Source organism: Chenopodium quinoa, unplaced genomic scaffold (genome assembly GCF_001683475.1).
Source record: "Chenopodium quinoa cultivar QQ74 unplaced genomic scaffold, ASM168347v1, whole genome shotgun sequence".
Lineage (NCBI taxonomy): Eukaryota > Viridiplantae > Streptophyta > Magnoliopsida > Caryophyllales > Amaranthaceae > Chenopodium > Chenopodium quinoa.
In genome coordinates, this window is record NW_018743937.1 from 403,187 (window position 1) to 428,750 (window position 25,564).

The 25,564-nt window shown below is 37.2% G+C and overlaps 2 protein-coding genes across 2 annotated transcripts; one reads left to right on the plus strand and one right to left on the minus strand.

Moving 5' to 3' along the window:
* The first annotated feature begins 19,835 nt into the window (after positions 1 to 19,835).
* LOC110688759 lies at positions 19,836 to 20,552 on the plus strand. Its single transcript, XM_021865522.1, has one exon. It carries the CDS (start codon positions 19,836 to 19,838, stop codon positions 20,550 to 20,552), a length of 717 nt encoding a protein of 238 aa, XP_021721214.1.
* Positions 20,553 to 23,122: 2,570 nt separating this feature from the next.
* LOC110688760 lies at positions 23,123 to 23,569 on the minus strand. Its single transcript, XM_021865523.1, has one exon. It carries the CDS (start codon positions 23,567 to 23,569, stop codon positions 23,123 to 23,125), a length of 447 nt encoding a protein of 148 aa, XP_021721215.1.
* Positions 23,570 to 25,564: the final 1,995 nt, after the last annotated feature.

Below are 25,564 nucleotides of genomic sequence, written 5' to 3' on the forward strand. Positions count from 1 at the left end.
CTTTTTCGAGTGTAATTAAATATCTTATACTTACATAAATCCTAGAGTATAAAATATATTTAGTCTTTATGCCTTCTGATGAAGCTTCTACTCCGAGGCTTCCTGTTCCCTAGAAGGAACTTCTCTTCTCTGATGAAGCTTCTTCTCTGAAGCTTATGTTCCCTAAGGGGAACCTTCTCTTATCAAGTCTTCATTTCTGAAGCACCAGTTCCTGTTTAGGAACTCTTCTTTATGGATAGCTCTGCTTCTGGCCTTCTTGTTCCTCATGGTATTTTTACAAGACACTTAATTCTCCTGGTCTTTGCAAATGAACACACACTTAAACAATCAAGCACTTATTAGTTTGTAAGTAAGTGAGGTTGTGTCATCATCAAAATCATTAAGTTAAAAAATAAAGTAGAATTAGCTCCTCATATCTTGCCCTAGTCTATTCAACTTCATCAAGTTTGTTCTCTAATGCGATGCGTAGAGATGGAATCTCTAGCTCTACGGGTTGTACGTCATCCATTCCATAAACCAGGGAAAATGGCGTATTTCCTGTTGACGTGCGATAATCCCACAATGCGAAGTGAAGTTTGTCAGGCCAATCCTTGTAATTTTCCATCATTTTCTCGATGATAGTCTTTAAATTTTTATTAGCTGCTTCGACTGCTCCATTTGCCTGAGGTCTATAAGGAGAAGAATGATGATGTTGAATACCGTATTTTTGTAGCAATTCTTCACACTCGGCTTGAAAGTGAGTTCCATTGTCACTTATCATTTCATGTGGGACTCCATATCGACAAATAATATTTCTTTCGATAAAGAGTGCTACATGTTTTGCAGTGAGTTTGGCGTAAGATTGTGCTTCGACCCACTTTGTGAAGTTATCAATTGCCACTAAGATATATTCATGACCTCCTGTTCGTGGGGGAGTGATTTTGCCGATGATGTCAATTCCCCATATAGAGAATGGCCATGGAGAAGTGTAGGTGTAGAGTAAAGATGGAGGAACATGTTCTAAATTAGCGTAGATTTGGCACTTAGGGCATATTTTTACGTATTGATAGCAATCCCTATTCATTGTAGTCCAATAGTATCCTTCTCGCATTATCTTTTGGACTAACATTTTGCCATTTACGTGAGTTCCACAAATTCCTTCGTGGACTATCCTCATTGCTCTTTGAGCATCCTCTTTTCCTACACATAAGAGAGCTCGACCCTTAGGTACCCTTTTGTGTAGCTCGTTGTCTATGAGTACGTATTGGGAAGCCAAGAGTCTTAATGGTCGTTTTGCTCTTTTGTCAGCATGGGGACGGTATTCTCCTTTGGTGACATAGTTGAGTATATCCGTATACTATGGTTCTTCTTCTTCTTCTTCTTCTTCTTCTTCTTCTTCTTCTTCTTCTTCTTCTTCTTCTTCTTCTTCTTCTTCTTCTTCTTCTTCTTCTTCTTCTTCTTCTTCATGGGTCACTTCATCATCTTCTATAGCTTGAATGTAAGCCGGTTTATGACTTTTTTTTATAGTTAGAGGCATTTGCTCGATTTCCATAGGAATCCTAACCATTGAGGCAAGTCTTGCAAAGGCATCAGTAAATTGATTTTCTTCTCTAGGTAGATATGTGTATTCCACCTTCTCTAACTAATTAGTGAGGGTTTCCAAATAAGTTTGATAATGGGCTAGGCTTTCACTCCTTACTTTCCATCTTTTGGAGATTTGATTGATGATCAATGAAGAGTCTCCGAATATCCGTAACTTTTTCACTCCCAATGCCGAATCTGTTTCAAGGCCTACCACGCATGCTTCATACTCAGCAGCGTTGTTGGTAACGTCGAAATCAAACTTTATGGAGATTGGAACATGCTCTTCTTTTGGTGATACTAGTAATACTCCAACGCCACATCCCTTTTTGTTTGATGCTCCATCGAAGTACAAGGTCCAAGTATCATCTTCAGTGACCATTAAGTCTTCATCTGGAAATTCATTGTCATGTATTGGCGTCGAGTCTTCTATTGGAAAGTCTGCTAGAAAATCCGAAATCACAGATCCTTTTATAGCTTTTTGTGGCATGAACCTTACATCGAACTGGGCTAAGTTGACTATCCATCTCGATATGCGCCCATTGAGTGTAGGTTTCTCGAATAAATACTTGAGTGGATCTAATCGGGAAACTATAAAGACTGTATGAACGAGCATGTAATGTCTTAACTTGGTTGTGGCCCACACCAATGCGAGGCACAATTTCTCAAGTGGTGTATAGCGTGCTTCATACTCGAGCATCTTTTTGCTTAGATAGTAGATCGCATTTTCTTTGCCTTCTACTTCTTGTGCTAGCATGGCTCCTATTGTCTCTTTGGTGACTGTTAAGTACAATCTAAGAGGTATTCCCGGATGTGCTGGTGCTAATACGACAGGATTTGCGAGATAGGCTTTGATCCTTTCAAAGGATTTTTGACACTCGTCATCCCATATCACTGGTACATTCTTTTTAAGCTTTTTGAAAATTGGTTCACATATTGTTGTCAATTTTGATATGAACCTGCTTATGTATTGCAACCGGCCAATAAATCCTCGAATTTGCTTCTCGGTTTTGGGCGGTGGCATTAACATGATTGCCATGATCTTGGTTGGGTTTATCTCTATTCCTCTAGAGCTTATGATATAACCCAAAAGTTTGCCTAAGGTGACTCCAAAAGCACACTTATATGGATTTAGCCTCATGTTGTATTTTCTCAGCCTTTTGAAGAATTTTCTCAAGGCTATTTGATGGCCTGGGCGATCTTTTGATTTTACAATCATATCGTCCACGTATACTTCAAATTCTTTATGCATCATGTCATGGAGCAAGGCAGTTACTGCTTGTCGGTAAGTAGAAACCGCGTTTTTCAACCCGAATGGCATTACCGTGTAGCAGTAAGTAACCCATGGTGTTATGAAGGTTGTCTTCTCCATGTCTTCTTCCGCCATGAGAATCTGATTATAGCCCGCGTATCCATCCATGAACGAGAGGAGCGCATGATTTGCTGTGTTATCCACTAGAAAATCGATGTGTGGTAAAGGGAAGTCATCCTTTGGACTTGCCTTATTTAGATCTCGATAGTCGACACACATTCTTACCCTTCCATCCTTTTTCGGAACTGGGACGATGTTGGCGACCCATTCAGGGTATTTGGATACCTTGATAAAACCTACAGTTATTTGTTTTTGAACTTCTTCTTTTATTTTAAGAGCTACGTCGGGTTTCATTCGACGTAACTTTTGTTTTACAGGTTTCATTCCTGGAATTAATGGTATGATGTGTTGAGCTATTTCTCTATTAATACCTACCATATCTTCATATGACCAAGTGAATACATCGATGAATTCTTTTAAGTAAGTTAATTAAATCGGTTCTTTCTTATTCATTAAGTGTTAATCCGATTTTAACTTCTCTTTTATTGGTTGAATCATTTGAGATATCAACCGTCTCAGTTTCCTCAATTATCGGTGTTTTCTTTTCAAGTGTTCCATTGCTTTAATAATTTCTTTGTCATTTTCATTGTTAGTTAAGCAATGCTCATCATCTTGGGTTAAAGAAGAACACAAAGAGTAAGGAGAAGGAGACATATAATTAAATTTTGAGATCATTACATCAAAGAGATATATGTCCTCAGGGACTTGATCACTAACTATCCTAGAGGAAGAGATAGAAGGAGGGGGTGCTACAACTAAAGACTTAGATGACTCTATAAGGAGAGACTCTGTCTCTGACTCTGACTCTAACGACTCTTCGAACATCGGTCCTTGCCCCGTTGTGATGGAGATTTTCCTTCCGCTTGGAGTAGTCACCTTGACGGTCTTGCGCCACCCTTGTAGTGATCCTTCCGCTAGAGTGATGAGCTTTAAGGGATCAAAGCTTTCACTTTGTAGGACTGTTTGGATGAGCGAGGAGTTATCCTCTTTGTATGTTGGCTCATCTTTTTCTCGCCCGAATAGTAATCCCATGACATTAAAGTCAAAGCATGGGGGTGCTTTCTCCTTGTGGACAGGAGTTGGGATTTCTTCTATGAAGTAGCAATCTTAGAAAATCTCGAATCCCGGTTGCCTTATGCCATTTACGACAAATGGTTTAGGAAATTCGTAACATGGATAGTCCTCCCCTTCTTTTATGAATTGACCATTGAGGGTAAGAGGATACTGATCCATTGGGATTGGCTTTCTTGTGGATGCGAGCGTCCCTACGTGCCTTTGACTTTTCCTGGGCTCGCTTGAGATCTTCCCGAGTCGGTTCGAAACCAAGTCTAAAAGTGTCTAATTTAGGGAGGCTAGGTGATTCTAGCGGTTTTGCTATGCCTTTCTTCTTTCCTAGGGTCATCCCAGGAAAATGTCCTTTCTTCTTTAGAATAGCGTTCATGATCATATTGGAGTGGGGGTCGTGGCAGAGAGGGATCCTTTCATCCTCCTTGATTAAGGAGACCTCTTCATTAAAGCCCCACAAATATTCATCATCTTCATCGTGCTCCACATTAATTATTGGATTCTCTATAGCTTTAATCCTCATGGGTAATGGGAATTCCTCCAACTATGGCTTTTACCTGTTGGTGGAGTGATGAAGGGACGACCTTTAGGTCATGAAGCCAAGGGCATCCCAACAATAGATTGAACGAAGCCTTAATATCTACTACTTGGAACGCAGTAGCGTGTTCTATTGCTCTCGCCGTTACGTTCATAGTAATTTTACCAAGAGCTTGACGACGAGTGTTGTCGTAAGCTCTTATTCCTTGCTTTGACGGGGTTAGGTCTTCATACCTTATGCCTAGCATTTTCGCAGTTCTAAGTGGACAAACATTAATGGCCGATCCATTGTCTAAAGGAGCCATAGGGACGTTCATTCTCTTGCAAACCACTGTGAGATTTAACACCTTATAATGCTTGTCACCTTCTGGAGGTAAGTCTTTGTCGGAAAAGGTGATCAAGTTGATAAGACTAGGGAGATCACTCGTAAGGAAGTTAGCCAACCCCTCAGGAGTGGTGTTAGAATCTATCCCTATCTTATCCAAGGCATTCATTACAGCCAACCTATGCTCTTGAGATGTTTCCAGAAGCTTCCATATGTTCATTTCAACCTTGGTTTTCTTGAACTGTTTGACAATGTCATTGTCTTCTATGATAGGTATGGGAACTTGCTGCGTGGTTGGCATATGTTGTGTCGAAACAGGAGGTTGCATTCTCCCGAATCTTGTGAGGACGTTTATGGATGAATCTTCTTCAACCCAGAAGTCATACATGGCATATGACACCGAAGGTGGAGGTCCTACCATGTCTTTCAAGTAAACGTCTTCTTCGTCGCTGTCCTAAACTCCATTAATACTTATGTATTCTTCTTGTGGAACTTGGACTAGTCTTTTGTCATCAATCATCTTCTGAATTAAATCCTTGAATTTAAAACAGTTTTCAATAGTGTGACCCCCTGATTGATGATATTGACAATAAAATATGTCGGTCCTTTTTAACGATTCAAATGGTCTCGGTTCGAGAGGTTTGACCTCGCCACTCTCGGAGAGCATTTTGAACATTTGAGCATATGGAATTCCAATTGGATTGTAGAGTCTATTACTCATCTTGGGTTTATCAATTACTTGCAAAGAAAAGTGTTTATTCGTTTCCTCGCTAGCTAGAGGCAATGGAATCTTATTTGCTTCCATGAGATCTTGAATGAGGTTTTAAAACCTGTAACATTCATTTGTGGTATGACCGTTCCCTTGATGATACTTGCAGTAGGATTTGGAATCCCATTTTGAAGATCGTTTTTCTAGTGTGGGATCCCTAGTTGGGCCAATAGGTTTGATTAATCCTTGATCATGGAGACGATCAAAGATAGCGTCATAGGTCATTCCCATGGGCCTGAACTCTTTCCTAGGTTTATTTTTCGAGGGTGGAACCTCGTCATACTTTTTCTAAAGTTTCTTCACAACTTAGAGGGCTTCACGTAGCAAGTTTGATCCTTCCAACATGGACAGTGTAAGCAATTGTATGTCCTCTTTACTTGCTAATTCTAGAAGGTTATCCACAGCATGGATTTCCTCCTCTTCTTTGATAGCATGGATTTCTTCGACAGGTTTGATGAGAGATGAGGGATCAACCTCGTTTTCCTCATTAGAGATGGCCAAGGAGTGAGCGAGAGGCGCATTATCAATACTTGGCTTCTTACTGGCAGGAGGCAATAATAGCTTGTTATTGTCGATTAAGTCTTGGATAGCTTCATTAAGCTTCAAACAATTCTCGGTAAGATGGCCCCTACCTTGGTGATACTTGCAATGCGCATTGGGTTCCAATTAGCCGTCCTCTTCTCGACTGGTGGATCCCCAAATGGTCCAATAGGAGTTATAAGACCTTTTGCATTTAATCGGTCAAATGCGATGTCATAACTCATACCAATAGGAGTAAAGTTCCTCCTAAATGGTTTTTTTTGTCTTTGATTATTCATAGCAAGGACTTCACTTAAGTTAAAGGTACCAATATTATTTGAGTGGGTGGTTCTGGAAAAAGAAGGATTGTCGTTCTTCTTGCCTTTCTAGCCACTGTTGGAGTTATTGTTAGCAGCTTTCAACTTAGCCAGGTCATCTTCAATATTAATTCCAATGTCGTAGACGACCTTGAAGGTTTGGAGATTATTCTGGTATTTGAGATTCTTGGAGTACTTTTCTTGAAGGTTTTTTGATGAATAATTTTACGGACTCTTTTTCACTTTGAACCTCAATCATCTTAGCTGGGGATTTCAAGTTCCCTATAGTCAGTCTCAACTTGAATATTGCATTTGTATCTATCAATGAAAGCGTTTACTATGGACTCCCAAGTAGAGGTTCTTTCTTTCTCAAGAGAAAAGAACCATTATTGGCAAACGGTTTCGAGAGATAGTGAGAACAAAGAGGGAAATACCTTCTTGTCGATACCATTAATACTCATTATTGTTTCTAAGGCTCTTAAATGAAAGTAAGGGTTGTCAGTTGCTTTGAATTTCGGGATGTCGTTGGCATTGAACCTCTGCGGAAGAAGATCCTTGTCCACCGAGACCCCTTGTGAGCTAATACCTTGAAACTTGTAGTCACTAGACAGTTTGCTCAGACTGTCTTGCATGAGGTCCATCTGTTGTTGTTTCACAGGATCATTAATCTTGAGGGTTAGAACCTTTAACGCCTCGGTCACAGTAATCAGTTGGTTCCTGAGCTCATTGACTTCCTCTTGTGTTGCCATTATTGTCTTAGCTTTCCTCTTACGAGCAATGGGTTTGTCGAAAAGTTGGACTTGGATAAAAAAGATTGTCTTTGATCAAACGCCCTTCCTTTCTTGACCATGCGCTGTAAATTAAACCATTTTTGTTTTAATTATTTGACTCAAATTGACCTTGACTTTACGGTTTGAAAGAGAAAAAGCAAAAATAGGTGCATATTTTTGGCAAAAAATAAGGTATATATTTTTGGGAGTTAAGCATAGGGTTCAAACAAGTTGATTTATTTGGAGGATTAATATCCGACTTACCCCTCTAAAAAATGACGGAAAATACACGCATACAAGACTCCCTTAGACATGGTCAAAGTGTACATTAGTGTGTGTTGTATATGGTGAGTGTAAGTGACATGCTTTGACTCTTGTGTAAGACCACGGGACTTAGTGCTTAGACTCAATTAATGACTTGACAAGGTATAATTACCAGTTAAAATTAACTGAATCGACTAGAAAACTGCTCAATTAGACATAAGGTGATGACTCGAGCGATAAACCGAACTGTCGCCAAAACGACAGGACTGGCGCCTCTCTTTGTAGTGTAGCTCCAGGCGCTACACTTCATAGAGTGGCGTTGCAGTTCAAATCTTGGCGCCTTTGCTGGAACGTCAATCTGGAACTGCTTTCGGTATTATTTACTCTACAGGGTATGCTTAAAGTCGTACTAAGTCAATTCTGATTAAATTATTAAACTTTATTTACTCAAATTAATTTATTAATTAATTAATTAGGCAAAGTTCTTTTAGACATAAATCATTTTATTTAATCTTAGCACAAGTCAAACAAACGGTTAGGAAAAACACATAGAGTATGCAAAACCAATAATGCACAATTAGTCGAGTAGGCACAACATGATGTAATGAGTTTGCAACCTAACCACTGCTCTAGTTCTCTAAAGTTCGGGATATGGGTTAGTCAATAGAGGGTCCATGGTTAATTTTCCGGATGCACCGCGCGGAAGCCTAACCGTGAAGGGTTGGCGCGAGTGGATAGGACACCGCGAGTTTAGAAAAACTCGCTTCCATGGTTTGGTGAATTCAACATTCTCGGATGTACCCTTTATTGCTCAGAGCGTTTAATCAGGTAGATGGAGCATGAATTCCCAGAGGGTTATGTCCATATGTAGAACACATATGGGTTTCAGAAAAGTGAGAAAAACTCAATCAGGAAGTAGGATCGAGTAAACAGTGCTAAAAACTGGTCAAAACTAGAACGCATATTTCTGGCTCGGTATTGGAAGAACTTGACGCCAGCAAACAGAGTCCAACGCCACCTTTTGGCTTTAGCGCCTGACGACAGAAGTTGTTGCCTTGCGCTAACGTCAAAAAGTTGGCGCTAGTCTTTGTTCGCTGATGCTAGTTCCTACATGCCTCAGCAGCTTTCTGTGCTCGATAAAATTTTTCGGTTTCACGCAACATTATTTCGATCCTTGATGTGAAAGATATTCCTCAAATTTCTTACGTGTAAAAATCCTATGTTTTAACTCATTACGGATGGTCTTTCCAATGAGATCTTTTTTATGCATATGACAATAATGTTAATCAAAATTACGCACATGAAATACTTAGAACTTTTCGAGTCTCATCCACTCATTCTAAATCATTGCCGAAATAAATTTCGGGAATTAAAATAGAAATCCTCCCTAGTGGAGTCGCCAAAAATTGTAGGGAATATTTCAAGCATTATCCCAAACTTGAACCCCACTGTGATCATACACTAAAGTACGGTGGCGTCCAAAGGGAAAGAAGATAGAGCAAAAGAGTCGCCAACAAGTTTTAGAAACTTGTAAACCGTTCACAGAGTGAAGGTTACACCCCTTAACGATCCAGGAGATCGTCAACTCCTATAGGTCTGGAACCATGACATGTAGTTCAGGGATGAAGGTACAAATCCAACCTAAAAGAGATTGAACCTGCCCTAATAATAGGCCTATACTTTATTCTAATCGTATTCATGTGCGCTTTCTGACTAACATGCAATCAATAGGTTTAACCCTAAACTTGTTTATCTATGTTGGTTGAATATTAATGCACAAAAAAATCTATTATTGGCGATCACTTGAATTATAATCAAATTAACCCTAAACAAGATTATTGATTATCTTATTAAGCGTGATTACAAGTACCAATTCCTTTTAAACATGCATAAAAGGTGTGATCAAGCAATAACAATAAATATCAAGGAACATAATAAATAATCAAAATAATAATTATAATCATAATAATAATTATAATAATCATGTTAAAGCATAATAATAACAAGATCCTAGGCATGATACTAACAAGATTAATAACAAACTCTAGCATATCACTAAACATTAAAGATCAAAGTTTTAGTCCTAACATGATACTAACATGAATGTTATAAAAGAATATATAAGTCATCATACTTTAATCATACTTGATATTAGCATTTTTTAGTTGTTACCCTAAACATGATACTAGGAAGATCAAAACACCCTAACATAACGCTAGGAATCATAATAACAACCTAAGCATGATTTCTATATCATAATATCAATAAAAACCATTAAAGCACTTACTTGGATGCCTCGTACCTCTTTCTAATAACAAAATACACATGTTAGTAACTTCAAGGAAAATAATAAATCAAAACAATTAAATTAAATAATTGAAATAGAGATTTGGGACGAAACCCTCATAAATTAAAACCTTTCACGTCTAGGGAAAAGGCAACTTCAAATAATTCTAGGTGTGTCTAGTGCTAATGTATGAGGAATTGTGTTTATAAAAAGCTAGGCTTAGAAAGAGAAAGAGAATCAAGAAATTCTTGATGAGAGTTGATGAGAATTGTTGATAGTTGTTGTTAATTAATGATGAAAAACGGAGTTTTTAGGAGGCTATTTATAGAGAAAATCAGCCAAAAAGATAGAATAATAAACCAGAGTTTCGACGTGAAAAAACGAAGTTAGTACCAGACGTTGACATTAGCGCCAGACGCTAACGCTAGCGCCAAGCGCTAATGTCTGGCGTTAGGCGCTAATAAATTTTATACACATTTTCTAAATTCAGATAAAATTTAACCGTACAGGAGGATAAAATCGTATTTTCCTCAAAAAACGTTCTTTGATTTCTATTAAACTCTAAAAAGTCAACGAAAGTCAATTTATCAATGCTAATTGAATTAGGAATGAAAAGAACCTTGTAGAAGAATCTAAAAGACTAAAACCATTTCTAATTGCATTAGGAATGATAAATCCATACTAGGCCCTCCTCTAGATCATTGGGCCGCATATAAGGCTCAAACCGGGCCCAGTTTAGTAATTTGGCCATAACTTCCTCATTATTCATCGGAATTGAGCTTATAATATATCGTTGAAAAGCTCTTTTCAAGCCCCATCCAACTACACCATTATTGGACCCTTGCTATAAACCAACCAAACTGGATTGGCTGTTTTCATAAAATAGGTTTTCAAAAACAGAGAGAAAAGATTTTTTATATGCAACACTAGACTTTCCACACTTTCACTTCATTCGATTATGATTTGACGTGAAAGGTACTCATCACTGGGTTTGGTTTTGGGGAGACACAATTGGGTGTCTACAGTTAGATTCTTAAAGAAATAAATAGATAAACATATGACCAAAGATGTTAATGCTCTCCATTAAGTGAAAGACAAAGTCATGTCTACAACTGTACAAGTTGAAGAGGTAAAATTACCTTCATGTTCATAAAATTATATTGGAAAGGACGATAGATCTTCAATACATGCTAAACAACTAAACTATCACTTCGCTACTAAGCTAAGGAAAAACTAAGAAAGCAAGAAGAAAGCTTAAAGAAAATGAAATGCTTGTTGTTGATCTGATTAATTTATTGATGTATTTCTTTGGTTTCTTCACTTCTATTTATAGGAAAGCTTAGAGCGTTTTTTTGCTAACTCTAATAAATGTTGTGTAGTTATTCTTCCACTCGCTTTTTGAAAGCAAAATGCCTTGTTTCCTTCACGGGTTGTGCTCCTCTTCTTAGGCGCTCTTACTAAGTCCTACCCAGGCCATTCCTTTACTGAAAAGAATGGAGTATTTTAAACAAGTGTATTATTCCGATAGAGGGTTCAATTAATAAATTACGGAGATATGTATGTAGGAGGCCAAGCCAAGAGATCGAAATGTCTTGTGGAAACCACCTCCGATCATATTAATCTCACGGCTTTCTCTTGACTAAAACCAACCGGTCACACTCAATCGTGCAACCAAACTAAGGAGACAAATTAAGTCAAAAGGCTTTTATACGTCGATAAATACATTTCAGACTCAAATGTCAAATTTCGAGCTTAGAGCGTAAAAAACGAGCGTTAAACGTCGAGTAGATTCTAGGAATTGATAGGACGAGAAAATAATTCAAACAACACCTCGTGCTAGTATCGGAGGCCAACACTAGGCCTTACCGCACTAAGAAACAAGAGGCTAAGGGTTGCATCGCATACCATGGGCTAAGGCCACACACCAACCCTATTGCAAGGCCCTACATGTTGTTGGCCTTGATGGCGGGTGCTGGTGCGCTAGCAAACTTTTCTAGCTAAGAAGCCTTGCTAGCGAGGTTAGCAGAAAGCTCGTCAAGCCAACAAGTGATAAGTGTCATTTATGAAACTTATTTAGCTTTTTTTGGGATGATTTTTAGTTGCTTTTATAGCTCATTTTATCTCTATTTCTCTAGTTTTACCTTTGTTTCTCTATATTGTGCATTCCTAGTTGTTTTCTCATTTTCTTGCATTTTCTCAGTTTATTTTGCCTTTCCTCTTTTATTTGTTTGCTCTTCGTTGTTTACAAGAGAACGGTGGTGCTCAAGGCTCTCCATGGCTCTTCCTCGGGTTCTATGAAGCTTAAATGAAAGCCCATCTCTCCCTCCGTAGCTCAAAAGTCAAGGGGTGCAAGCTTCAAGTCTTCAAGGTCACGCTCTCATGTTGCGCTGGCATCAAGAAGTGATGTTGAACCCACCGTGGGGATGTTTAGAGACTGTCACCCCAAATGTTCATCAAGTGGAGCGCACGAGGAAGATCCCTTGCTCCCATGGCGCGGGCGAGCATAGGAGTGCGCGGGCGCGCACAACAGGGGCGCCGGCGCAGATCTACCCGCTCATATTGTAATACTCTGTATTTTTATCATATTTTTATATACATAAATTAATTATTTTATATATTTTATTTATTAAAATTAAATTATTTGTTAAAAATTAAATTATTTATTTAAATAAATTATAAGTGTGTGTAAATAAAATGGATCATGAATTGGGACAACTAAAGTATTTTTAATTAGATCAATCCTATTTAAAAGGGTGGACCAACTTATTGTGAATTTAGGGGCCCAATAAAGTTGGTCCAAAGGGAGAATTTGTAAGGGATTAGGAATTAGTAATGAAAAAGTTGTAAATATGAGTTTTAATTTTAAAAGGAGAGTATAAATACCTTAAAATCTCAAGATTTTTTCACATAAGTTTATAATTGTTATATTTCACAAAAAAAAAAAAAAAAAAAAAAAAAAAAAAAAAAAAAAAATCAAAGGTTTTCTCTTTATTTCTTTCTCTCCTTTTTCCTTTATTTATCTTTTCTTTTTCTCTTCTTTTTTCCCCTAAAACCTACGCATCTCCTCTCTCCTTCTCCCTCTTTTTGGCAAAACCGACCACTGGCACCACCACCACCGGCGGCCACCGGCTGCCCAGCCGGTCGACGCCACCCTTATCTCTCTTTCACCTTTTTTTAGGGTTATATATATATATATATATATATATATATATATATATATATAAATCCTAAAATTTATTCTATTAAATTTATTATAAAATTATACAAAATTCCCAATTAATAGGGTTTATATTTTTGGTTAGGGATTGAGGCGAGGTTGTTGCTCTTGATTAATTCATGGTCTAATCATGTTTTTGATGTGTTTAAAGCCTTTAATTTAATGCTGGAAATTATTTACACATACTACTTTTAATTATTGAGTTAAGGTTTAATTTCCCATAGAAGGGAAAAAAAGGTTTAGTGATTTATATATGATTTCCTAGTCTAAAAGTGATGTTTTATATTAAATAAGTATGCCTTAATTTTATTTAAGTCATAAAAATTAAGTCTTTTTGAAAGGGTTTGAAGTGCCCACTTAAGAAAAGGTTTTATGGTTTTTATGTCATTAAAAGGGGTTAATTAGTATAGTTTACATATTGTTATAGTTAGTTGCTGGAAATTTGTGAGAATAGTGGATTAATTATAGTTATGTATTTTTAATTGTAGGAAGTTTCGAGCTAGGGGAATTCTAGCAAGTGTGGCCGAGTTTAGGCGTTATTCAAGGTACATATTTGCACAATAATACTTGTGTTTGCATAGTATTATGCTAGGATTGTGAATTGTGTTTGAAGTGATGAATAGTAGCATGTTTGGTTAATTATATGCTTGGAATTGATGTTGGTTGAACATAAATAATTATGCAAGCATGTTAAGAAGACATTTGAAGCAAGATACAAGTTGAATAAATGTGAATTATGGAAGTATGTTTTATTTTTGAATATCAAGGAAGCATGAAATTAATAAGCAAAGCTTATGTATGTTTAAAAGAGCTATGATTATAATTATTGATCATGATTCACGAATTTTATTCTCACCCATTATTTATTGGTGTTGAGTCATGAAAAACAGTTTATTTATTTGGTCTTTCAAGTAAGTTGAGATCGAGTCAAGAAAGTTTATTAGTGCATTCTATGCACCAAGGTAGTAATCGTGCAATTTTGTGCACAAAACTAGGCAAGGAACCTTAATTAAAATAAATAGTATGTGCTAACTAATTGATTCAAGAATTTATTGGAAGTATGTGTTGATTATTATTATGTTTATTCTTGATTGATTGGTTGGAGTCTTCACATGTTAAATTGATAAATCACGTAAAGTGTAAGAGGATACGCACCAAAACTCATGGAACGTATCTACCTTGAGTATGGACATATGGGGGGGAGTCATGGGGTTTTATAGTTAACCATAGCTTCTACAGGGGTACAAGACCACTATACATTCTTTTATTATTATTTATGCGCTGGAATTCCGTCACCAAGGCGTAACATAGTAAGTTCCAATTTGGGTAGCTCCCTGGTTGGAAGCTCCATAGGGCTATATTTTTAAGGAAGGAAATCCGTTCGATGCGTAATCCAAAAGATATTAATTAATAATTAATATTGCTAGTTATGAGTCAAAGGTAAGTTGACTGTGATTGTATGGCAAGCATGTTTTATTACTATTCTTGTTTATAGGATATTCATGTTAGTGTGGTGCATATGTACTCAGCATTTGCTGATTTGTACTTTTGTGTTTGTGTTTGGCTTTCCTTTGGTTGGCCATACTATGACCCAATTATATGGTAGTAGAGGGTTGAAATAAAGGGGAAGTGACAGGTACTTGAATCATGAAGAGCATGATGGAAATGAGTGCCGAGAGTTACTTGTTATGCTTTCCTAGTTTTATGTTTTGAATAATTATATTATGGACTAACCTTATGTGTTGTTTGAAGTTGGATTTTAAAAGGGCCATGTTTGAAATGGTTCCAACTTGTGATTTAATTACTTTTATTTCGATTTGAGGTTGTGAACTCAAGTTTCATTTTAAAAGTTGGTTTCTATTTTAGACTTCCGCTATGTGACTTTGAAAAATAGTTTTAGCCGTTATCACGGTGGCGGTAATATTTTGGTTATTTCCTTAAAATAGTTTTAATTAAAATAAAAAGGGTAATATAAAATAAGGGAATTTCCAGGATATTACACATATGAGTTTCGTGAACAATAAAAATCAGCAGTAGATGGCTATGAGTTCTATGCGCATGTTCTTGGCGTAGGCGCGCATCTCTTGCTCCCCGTTCCGTACCCTTATCTTCGTGGCCGCGCTATCCGTGGTGAGGACACGCTTGTACGAGTTCTTCTTGGACGTCTAACTAACTTCTCCTTAGTTAGTTTTACTACATATAGATTTTCTTCTTATTTTAGAGAGAGAATTGTATTAGAAATGAATAGAATTAGATTTTTAGAGAGAGAAGTTTAATTTGGGGAAACTTTAGCTCTTAGATTCTAGAGAGAGAAAGTCTTGGATTGGATTTGTTCTTTAACAATTGCTACAATTTGGTGTGGATTTTCCTTCAATCAATGACAATTATTGAGAATTTCATCCTTTAATTCATTTTTATTACTTGTTTTCTTTAGATTTATGTTGGATTTTTTGATTAGTTTGAAATCAAATTTGATTGTGTAATTGTTTGGAATTTCTATTTGATTTATATTGAAGATGATAATCATTGTGATTTCTTATGTTTTGTTCTTCATTTCTTCAATGTGTAGTGAGTAGTTTCATTGCTAGGGATGTGGTGAAGCATGCATAAATGATAGATAATAGCTAATTGGTGGATTTTGATTGATTTGATGCTATGATTAAATTTAGTTGATAGAATTGTGCATGTGCTTGATTTGTAAGAAGTGATCAACCTCTTGTTCTTCATCCTGGAGTGCATTGTGATTCTCTAATGACACGACACATTGATTTGGAGGTCACATTTATCGATTATTTCATTTGTGATGTTCCTAACTAGTCATTCCTAGAGACTACTAGTTTGATGCCTATGAAATAGCTTTTCGAGTGCTTTTGATTGCAATTACTATTTTCTTTGCAACATTTGATTAATCAATCTCCTATCCAATTAGCATGTACGTCTATTGAGTGTGTATGTGGATCCTAATTCTCTAGTGTTTGTGATATAAATATTTGTTTTAGATTTCTCATGTTGGTTGATTCTAGTTTTGACCAAGCCTTTTCCCCTCATTTCCGAAGTAGCTTGACCTAAGACTTTAACATTTACCTCCATTTCTTTGGGTTAGACCCTTGACTGACCTCTATACTTGTATTTAAGTGTGTTAAGTGATTACAAATTTTGTTTGGCTATAGGAATATTAGTTATACCAACAACCTAGCCTTTCCCGTCGTCAAAATGGCGTCATTGCCGGGGAATGGCATGGTTATTTGTTATAGTTGTTGAGTCTATTTCTTCTTACTTGAAAAATACAAAAAGATTTTCTTTCTTTTAGGCTACATTTGTAGTCGTGCTACAAATATTTTCTTTGATATTGTATGCGTAGATCTAGTGTTCATTCTTTATTGTCGTTCGATTTGGAAATTGAAAGGACATCACAAAGTTGAGAGTTTTTAAACGTTCTCCAAGGTAAGAAAAAAAGAAATTTATCATGGGAGATAATCAAAGAGTAGAATTAAAGGAGTTGGGAGTTCTGGAGCCTATAGGTATGAGGGCGGGATCACTCTATCTACGACACTGGCAAACGACTTTGAAATTAGACCGGCAATGATTACCTTGATAGAAAGGCGACAATTTAGTGGTGCAAAGCATGAGAGTCCTCTTAATCATATTAAGCAATTTGAGAAGTATTGCAACACTATCAAAGTGAGTGGGGTTTCTCAAGAATTTATTCGCCTTAATCTTTTCCCTTTTTTCTCTCATTAGACGTGCATTGGAGTGGTTGGACAAGGTGGTGAAACCAAACTCCTTGAGGACATGGGATGAGGTGACAAAAGATTTTTTATCTCGGTTCTATTCCCAAAAATCGAATGAAAGAATTTATAAGGCATGGGAAAGGTACAAGGAGTATCAAATAGAGTTCCCACACCATGGGATACTTACCTATCAAGTCATCCAAATATTCTATGGCGGTCTAAGTCCTTAAGGAAAATCTTGCCTTGATGCGGGAGCCAGAGGACCAATAATGAATAACACGGTAGAGGAAGTGGTGGATATCATTAAAGATGTGGTGAGGCATTATATGGATTGACAATGGTGAGCACGAAGCAACAAGCAAGAGCGGTACTTCGGTGTACTCAGTCGATCACATCAATGCCATTAATAACTTGTCCTCACAAATCTCGGAATTAGGGAAGGAAATGACCTGAAAGGAATGGTGTCCTTTGAACAAGTATATTGTTCCAATAGAGGGTTCAGAGCTATTGGAAAACTATTTATTCAATAACTTCAAGTGATCAGAATGCCAAGGTGGAGGCCGCTTTCGATACAGTAATATTAATATATAAACTATTATTACAGCTTAATCTTGACTGAGCCCCTTGGGTCACACCCAAGCAACTAACAATCCGACACGACAAATTAATTCAAAAGGAATTAATGAGTCGCTTGAATAATAAATATTTAGACGTCAGAAATCGAGCTAGGAGCGTCAAAACCGAGCGTCACAAGTCGAGTCGAATTATTAAAAGACGAGACGGTAAAATCACTAATTAATCAACAATTTATCGAAATACCCCTAGCATCGGAATGCCCCGAGAAACTCGAGTGCTAGGGGCATTTGGTATAGCAAGGTGGCTACCATGCGCACCAAGCCGAGCCTAGCATGGCTGGCTAGGTGCTGCAGCATGCTAGCGCACCATCGCTATCATGGCTGCCAGCACATGGTTAGCAAGCTATGCTAGCATCTATTCTAGCATGTGCGGGGCAGCCGCATCAATAGGCTAGCAGTGCTAGCTGGCTAGTAGCGCGCTATCACTACTAGTAGCCATGCGCGCTTAGCGCTACGGCCAACCGCACACAGCAACAGGCCAGCCACGCACACCAAGCGCCAGCTGGGCTGCTTCGGTGCCTAGGCTCAGCCTGCCACATGGAAGTAGCCCTTTAGGGCACATGGCACTAGGGAGACGGTTTTTGGGAAGCTTGGGGATCAAGTATTAGTCTCCCTCTTTCCCTTGTGGTCCTTACCTAACCCCTCCTCTTAGAATGCCACTTGTTGATTAATTAGTTGTTGGCTATTTTCTTTTGTTTTGATTTAAAAATAAAAGGAGAAAATTGATTTTACCAACTTTCCCACATTGATAGGAGAGTGGATTTCTCACTTGAGTTTCCCTATAAATATCCCACTTGGGAATTAGGAAAACTCACTTGAGTAAGGGCTTAATTAGGCATCTCCACTCGAGAGAAAACCTATAAGCTTATTAATTACTCGGGTAGTCTTTTGGTTGGAATTGGCTAACCTCCAAGTAGTATACCAGTCGGGTAGTGTTGTGGGTGGACTCCATCGAAGGTCATCGCCCTTTGTGAGACTTGGATTTCTCAAGTAGGATTTCCATCCGGTTGAGAGAAGCACGCTACAAGGGTAATTTAATATTTTATCTAATCTTATTATTTATGCATTTTGTTATATTAATTGTGAGTTTTTCCTTGAGCTGGGTTTTTATTTTCTGCGGTGAGTTAGATTCATCGAAACCCAACATTACCTCCATCAAAATCAAACTTGAGAGTGCTTCATCTCAAGCACCTATTCTTCCCTCCCAAAATAAGAGAAGAGGTACATTCCTAACTCTAATCCCCTTCCCTCTTTTAGCGACATCTCTAGTAGCTACTCCCTCTGTCCCCAATTGTTTGCCCCAAACTATAAATTTACTTTATTAAGGCTTTGGGAAAAAAATGGTGCACATGGGTTGACACAAATATCAATGAGGAGAGAGATAGAGAGAGTGCAAGTGGGAAAACATGCCAAAAGTAGTATGGGGAAATCTTTTGGGGACACCTTAAAAAGGAAAGTGGAGAAAACAATTAGGGACAGAGGGAGTGTATGTAATGTTATATATGTGATTTATAAGATCATGATGCTTCTAATTGTCCTAATGCTTATTTTGATGGATGTGATGACTATGTTAGAAATGAAGATGAACATGTGAATTATGTGTCTAATAACAATGTTGGACCTAAATTTGATAGTCAAAGGAATCATTGGAATATTAACTATCATCATAATGGGAATTTTGATAATTATAACTACAATGGGGGTTATAGGAACCAAGGAAACCAAGGTTTTTGGGGTAACTATAACCATTAAGGTTATGGTGGTCAAAACCAAGGCCAAGGATATGGGAACCATAATCAAAATTATGGTAACCACAATCAAAATTATGGCCAAAATCAAGGCCGGGGCAATTGGAGTAACCAAGATCAGGGCAATTTTCAAAACAACAATCAAAGAGATTCCCCACCCAGTTTCACTCCAAAGGCTCAAGGCTAAATTGATAGCTCCTATTCTCAACCTTCTTCTTCTAGAGGTAGTTTAGAGGATATCATTGAAAATCAAATCAAGGTGTTGAACACTTACATGTCGTCTAGTGACAAGAAGTTTAATGACATGATGGCTCAAAATAAAATGTTGGAGAATCAAATTTCTCAATTAGCCAATGTTTTGAAAGAGCTTGCAAGCCCTTCTTCTCTACCATCTCAAGGTTTATATCATAAGAGACGGATAAATTCCATGTGACACGGAGTGGTAGGATTCTTGAGAATGGTGAGCCTGGGAAGAGTGAGGCTAAGGAGAGTCCTAAGGAGGTTTTGGTTGAGGATGAGGAAGGAAAAATCCCTTTGAATGAGGATGTAGGTGAGAAACCAATTGAAAAAGAAAAAGGGAAAGAAAGAGAAGTTTTCAAACCCAAGCTTCCATATCCCCAATAGTTCATGAGGCACAAATTTGATGAAAAATTTTGCAAATTCATAGAGATTCTTAGGCAACTTTATCTTACCCTTCCTTTACTGATGTCATTGACCAAATGCCTTATGCAAAATTCCTTAAGGACATCTTTATTGGAAAAAGAACTTGTGATGTGGCAGAAACAGTTAGCTTGACAGAGAATTGCAGTGCAATCAACAAAATGCCGCCTAAGTTGAAGGACCCCGAAAACGTTTCTATACCTTGTGCTATCTATAAGATGCTTATTGATAATTCCTTGTGTGACTTAGGAGTTAGTGTTAGCCTTATGCTATATTCGGTTAACCAAAGACTTGAGTTAGGGAAACTTTTTCCTACCAACATTACCTTGCAATTAATCGATAGATCAATTAAGTTTCCAAAAGGTAAGGTAGAGGATGTTCCTTTGAGGGTAGGAAAGTTTGTGATTCCGATTGATTTTGTGGTTCTTGAGATGGATGAGGATTTTAATATTCTTATCATATTTGGTAGACCTTTTTTTGCTACCTCAGGTGCCATGATTGATGTTAAAACTGCCAAGACTTCCTTCAAAGTTGGAGAAGAGGATATTGAATTTGATTTGAATGAAAGCATGAAATATCTTTCTTCTTCACTTGAAAATTGCATGAGAGTTGAAATCTTAGATAATATTATGAATTCCATGCATGAGCACTTGCTCAAACCTAATGATCCACTTGAGTGTGTTTTGTTGACTAAGGAAAAGATAGGTGAGCATGGCAAGGAAATGGCGTTCTTTGATAGAATCATTAATGAGAGCATGGAAGAGGGTGATGATTAAGGAAGGTAAAGGTGTGAACTCTTGGGCCCCAGCTAGGGATGGCAATGGGTCAAGTCTAGGTCGGGTACACTAAGACCCAGACCCGGAATTTCGGAGGTGAACACAGATTCAACCCAGACCTACTGGGTTTAAAAAAATCAGACCCAGACCCAGATCCATCGGGTCTAGCGGGTCTCGGGACTAAAACAGGTCCAAAACGGGTCTAACTATGATTTTTATTAATTTTTTATAATTTTTTATATTTTTTTTATAATTTTGTACATATATACATTATAAATTTATAATTATACTACTACTTCAAAATAATAAAGGATGCATTAAAAAAAATGTGTTCATATTTTTTACACACTAATAATGTGTTCATTGGGATTGATACTGAGACCGAGTGCGCTTTATGTTTTGAGCATGATGATATTGTGGATCATCTATGCTTTGAATGTTAGTATAGTAATGCCTATTGTAGTATTATTGGCAGAAAGTTGGGGATGCAAAATCCAACTTCTTTAGAAGACTGTAATGAGAAGCTTTTGAAGGTTTCAGGCAAGTTCAAGAGAAGAGTAACTCGGGGTTGTTATGATGGGTTATTGTATGTCATTTGGCAGCAAAGGAACAAGTCTCTTTGGGATAAGTGTCTGCGGGATCCTCAGAGAGTGGTGCAAAACATGCTCCGTGATATTTAGAGAAGATTGATGCAGATTTTGCCTTTGAAGACTAGTATGAAGAATAGAAAATAGGTTAAGATTCTTATTGAATAGTTGTTGCTACTTGTTGTGTTTCTGTTTTTTGGGTTGTATGGGTGTAGTGGGTCTTTGGGCTGTTTATGTGTTCCCTTTGAGTAGGGAACTTTGTAATGTTTGTATCTTTTATTGGTGATTAATAAAAAAAATTACCTTTTTTAAAAAAGAATAATTTGTTCATTAAAAAATAAAGACAATGCAAGAAAAAAAATCATACTATGCAAAAACTTAATTTCTTGGTTGCTTGTTGTTTTATTTGCTCACTTTCACTAAAATTTATCTTCTCAACCTCTAATTATGTAGTATATTAAGTGATTTTTTTTAATAATATTATAACTAATATATATTTATTATTTATAAAAATAAATAAAAAATTAAAAATAGATCCATGGGTCAAATCTGGGCCTACAATTTTTGGATCCAAACTCGACCCATTAAGATTAGACCCAGATCCGACCCAGACCAATTGGGTCTAAAAATTAAGGACCAAGACCCTAAAATATGGATCGGGTCCAACCGAGTCTGTGTCAGGTCCAGGACCCATTGCCATCCCTAGCCCCAATTGTACTTTTTCCATCAATATGAAATTAATCAAGCATTGACAATCAACAATAATAAACTACCCCTTCATATTATTTATGGATCCCCACAACTCTAGAAAATAATCTACTCACATATAATTAAATCTATACTAATCAAAGCAATTAAATAAAACATGATGAACAAAAGCAAATAAATTACTGAAAATAAAACGGAAGAAATCGTTACTAAAATTAACGGAAACAATGAATTGTATAAAAGCCAAGAGTTGTAGAGAGAGAAACAAGAGAGAAGTCTAAGCTTAAGAGAGAATTTAGCTAATGAAAGGGAGGTAATTGTATCAAGACTTAACAAAACTTATCTATCCAAAGTTTTAAAATCCTAAGGAAAAATTGCCCGGAATAATCCCACCTTTAAGCCGTCCGCTAAAAATAATCCCACCTATGGATTATTTTTAAATAATCCCACCTTTAACCCCCCCCCTTCTTTTTTAATGATCCCATTTTACCTGGAACCGGTTGTATAGGTAATTTTTTTAAAAAAAAAATTAATTGACACATGCAGCTACTTGATTGGTCAAAATTAAAAAAAAAAAAAAAAAAAAAAAAAAAAAAAAAAAAAAAAAAAAGTAGATAAAAAAAATAAATAAATAAAACCTGCACCACCTAAGCCCCACCATCCCCACCACCACCCAAACCCAAACCCTAACCCTAGAATTGAACCACCATCCTACCCAGATCGAAAACCACCGCCGCAGCGCTGACGAGGATCCCACCCAGGTGACCTAGCCGACCCAACTCCAAAACCCATTAACCCATTAACTCAAGACCCTTCGAAAACCACCAAACCAATTTCGAAATTAGGCTCGACGCGGAATCGGGGCAGGGGATGAGTTCGAAGAGGCTGGAATCAGGCTAGGGGACGGGGGAGGTCGACGCGGACGGAGAGAGACGGGGAGGTCAGCGCGGCCGGAGGGTGATGGGGGATGTCGGTGAAACTGAAATTGGGGGACGGGGTTAGAGGAGGTCAGCGAGCATGAATAAGGGGGTGGAGGTGATGGAGGTGGTCGGATTTGTCAAAGGTGGTCGGATTTGTCAAGGGCGATCGACGCGTGGCAGGGGAGGTCGGGGCGTGAGATCGGTACGTGGCTAGGATTATCGGGGCGCGCGGGATCGGTGGCAGAGAAGGTGGTTTGGCTAGTTGTGGTTTATAAATTAATTAATGTTTTTTTTACTTTTTTTAATTTAAATTTTTGGACTAATTAGGTGCCGACATGTGTCAATTAACTTGCTATCAATACATCATCATCACTAACTCTAGCAAATAAGTCTCTCTTAAGAAAGTGACTAAACTATCATTCAATAATTGATTGCCCATACTATTCCGCAACTTATTTTTTACATAAGTCATTGATGAAAACACTCGTTCCACACTTGCCATCACCACCGGAAGGATCAATGCTAGCCGTACAAGCAGGTAAACCAATTTGTAAGAATTATGCTTATTTGTTTCAACAAGCATCATAGAAAGCTCATTAATATCCTTCAAGTCTCCAAACCTTGCATCTTTGCGCATATCATCAATAAAAAATCCAAGTTCATGGCGAAGTGCAGTCATTGTCATATCATTTGTTGGAAATTCATTGGGATATAGCTCAACAAGTCTCATCAACTTTTGCTTATCAAATGCCGCAAATGAATTAACCGGATTTAAGCATGATATACAAATAAGCAACTCCATATTTTCCTCATCAAATCTATTATTAAGCATGATATACAAATAAGCAACTCCATATTTTACAATAATCATCAATTTATCAATTATAAACCCCAACAATCTAAGTATTTAATATTTCGATCAATAAATCAATTATAAACACTACAAATTTACAATCTAATTAAAAGAATTAACATTTAAGTATTAAACTATATAGAATTGTAGGATCCCTAAAAAAAAAGAATTGTAGAGTACCTTACTGGCTTACTCCGTTACTCACTGAGTCGCTGGGCTGTGGAGGAGCAGTCGTGAGTGACTGAGTGGTCGGTCGTCGGCGTGCCGCGGTGGGGTGGAGCGTGGAGGCGTAGAGAAATCGAGGAAGGTGGTGGGAGGGTTCGAACTCGTGTCTCCTTTGTAAGTAGGGGAAGGAAAGACGCGCAAGGGAAACACCACTAGGCTGCACATTATATTGTTGTTATTTAATGGAAAGATATTCTATTTAACCCTTTTTTTCTTTATTTTTTTTTAAATAAAAAAAAAACTTCTAATTTTTTTTCAAAAATTCAGTGGGTTCAAGGAACCTACTTAAACCCAACCTGTATCCGCCTTTGGAACCGATGAGTGATTGTGGTGTTTGAGGCGTGTTGGGCTTAACATTGTACTTATTAGGTTAACGTGATATAGATACCTCCTTGTCACCTCTTTCATTAACCATTATATAATAAATTTGTCAATAGTTTTTTCTTTTTTTTTTTTGGTCAATAGTACTCGTTTTTTCATTTAAGAAACGGTTGTAAATTTGTGATTTAAATAAAAATTCGTTTATAAAAAAGTGTTGCAATGAAATAAAAATGAAAAGAGTATCAAACTACTATACTTAAAATTATGATCTTTTAAGGAAAAGAAGATACACAATTTACAATTAAGTCGGTATTTTTGTTTATGTTTTTATTTTTGTTCAAACAAACAATGCATTAATAAGCAAATATTGCAATTACACAAAAGTCAGGTGAATGTTAGGGGGTCATATCCCTATTTCTTTCCCCTATTTGTAGTGCTGTCAAATTTCAAATCGAAACCGTTTAACTGTCCGAAACCGACCGACCCAAATGAGAAACGAACCGATTAAAAACCGATTTTGTAAAACCAAAAACCGACCCGAACCGTATTTAAGTAAACCCGAAACCGAACCGATCCGAATAATGTCAAACCGTATAAGAACCGGACCCGTTAACAAACCGAACCAATTCCGAAATCAAACCAAACCGAAAAAGAACCGAACCGCTTCTAACCCGAAACCGTTTGAACCGAGGTAAAAACCGTTTACACCGAACCGTTAACAAACTGCAACCCGTTTGCACCAAACCATTTATAAATCGAACCACTTACAAACCGAATCGTCTATAAATCAAACTGTAATTTCGACGTCACAATAACTCATCAAATCATGATTACGACACATCAATTAGTTGATTGAATAAGAAGCAGCTAATAATGTGATAGTAAAACAATAATAATTCATTAATACACTGAACTTTTATAATCTACGTTATTTCGTAATAAACTAATAAGATCAGAATGACTAAACTTGAAATAACATGATATGTATTTTTGACATCGATGAGAATTTGTATATAATATAATGCCTAATGCCTAAATATGAAGTGATGAAGTTTCGGCTTGATATAAAACTTGTTAACCAGCAAAAGGTTAGCAAGTACTATGAAACTTCAAACCAAAACCGTTTAACTGCCCGAATCCAAACGACCCGATTAAAAACCGACTTTTTGAAATAAAAAACCGTTCCGAACCATTATTTAGTAAACGTGAAATGGAACTGATCCGAATAAAGTTAAATCGTATAAAAGGCAAACCTGTTAACAACCCGAACCAAAATAAAACTGAACCGAAAAAGAACCGAACCGTTTCTAACTCGAAACCGTTTCCAACCCAAAACTGTTTGAACCAGTATAAAAATCGTTTACACCGAACCGTTAACAAACTGCAACCCGGCTGTAC

What these genes read in the sequence shown, in the direction of transcription:
- LOC110688759 (XM_021865522.1), top strand. Translation starts at nt 19,836, where the DNA reads ATGCCTTATGCAAAATTCCTTAAGGACATCTTTATTGGAAAAAGAACT.
- LOC110688760 (XM_021865523.1), bottom strand. Translation starts at nt 23,569, where the DNA reads ATGGAGTTGCTTATTTGTATATCATGCTTAAATCCGGTTAATTCATTT.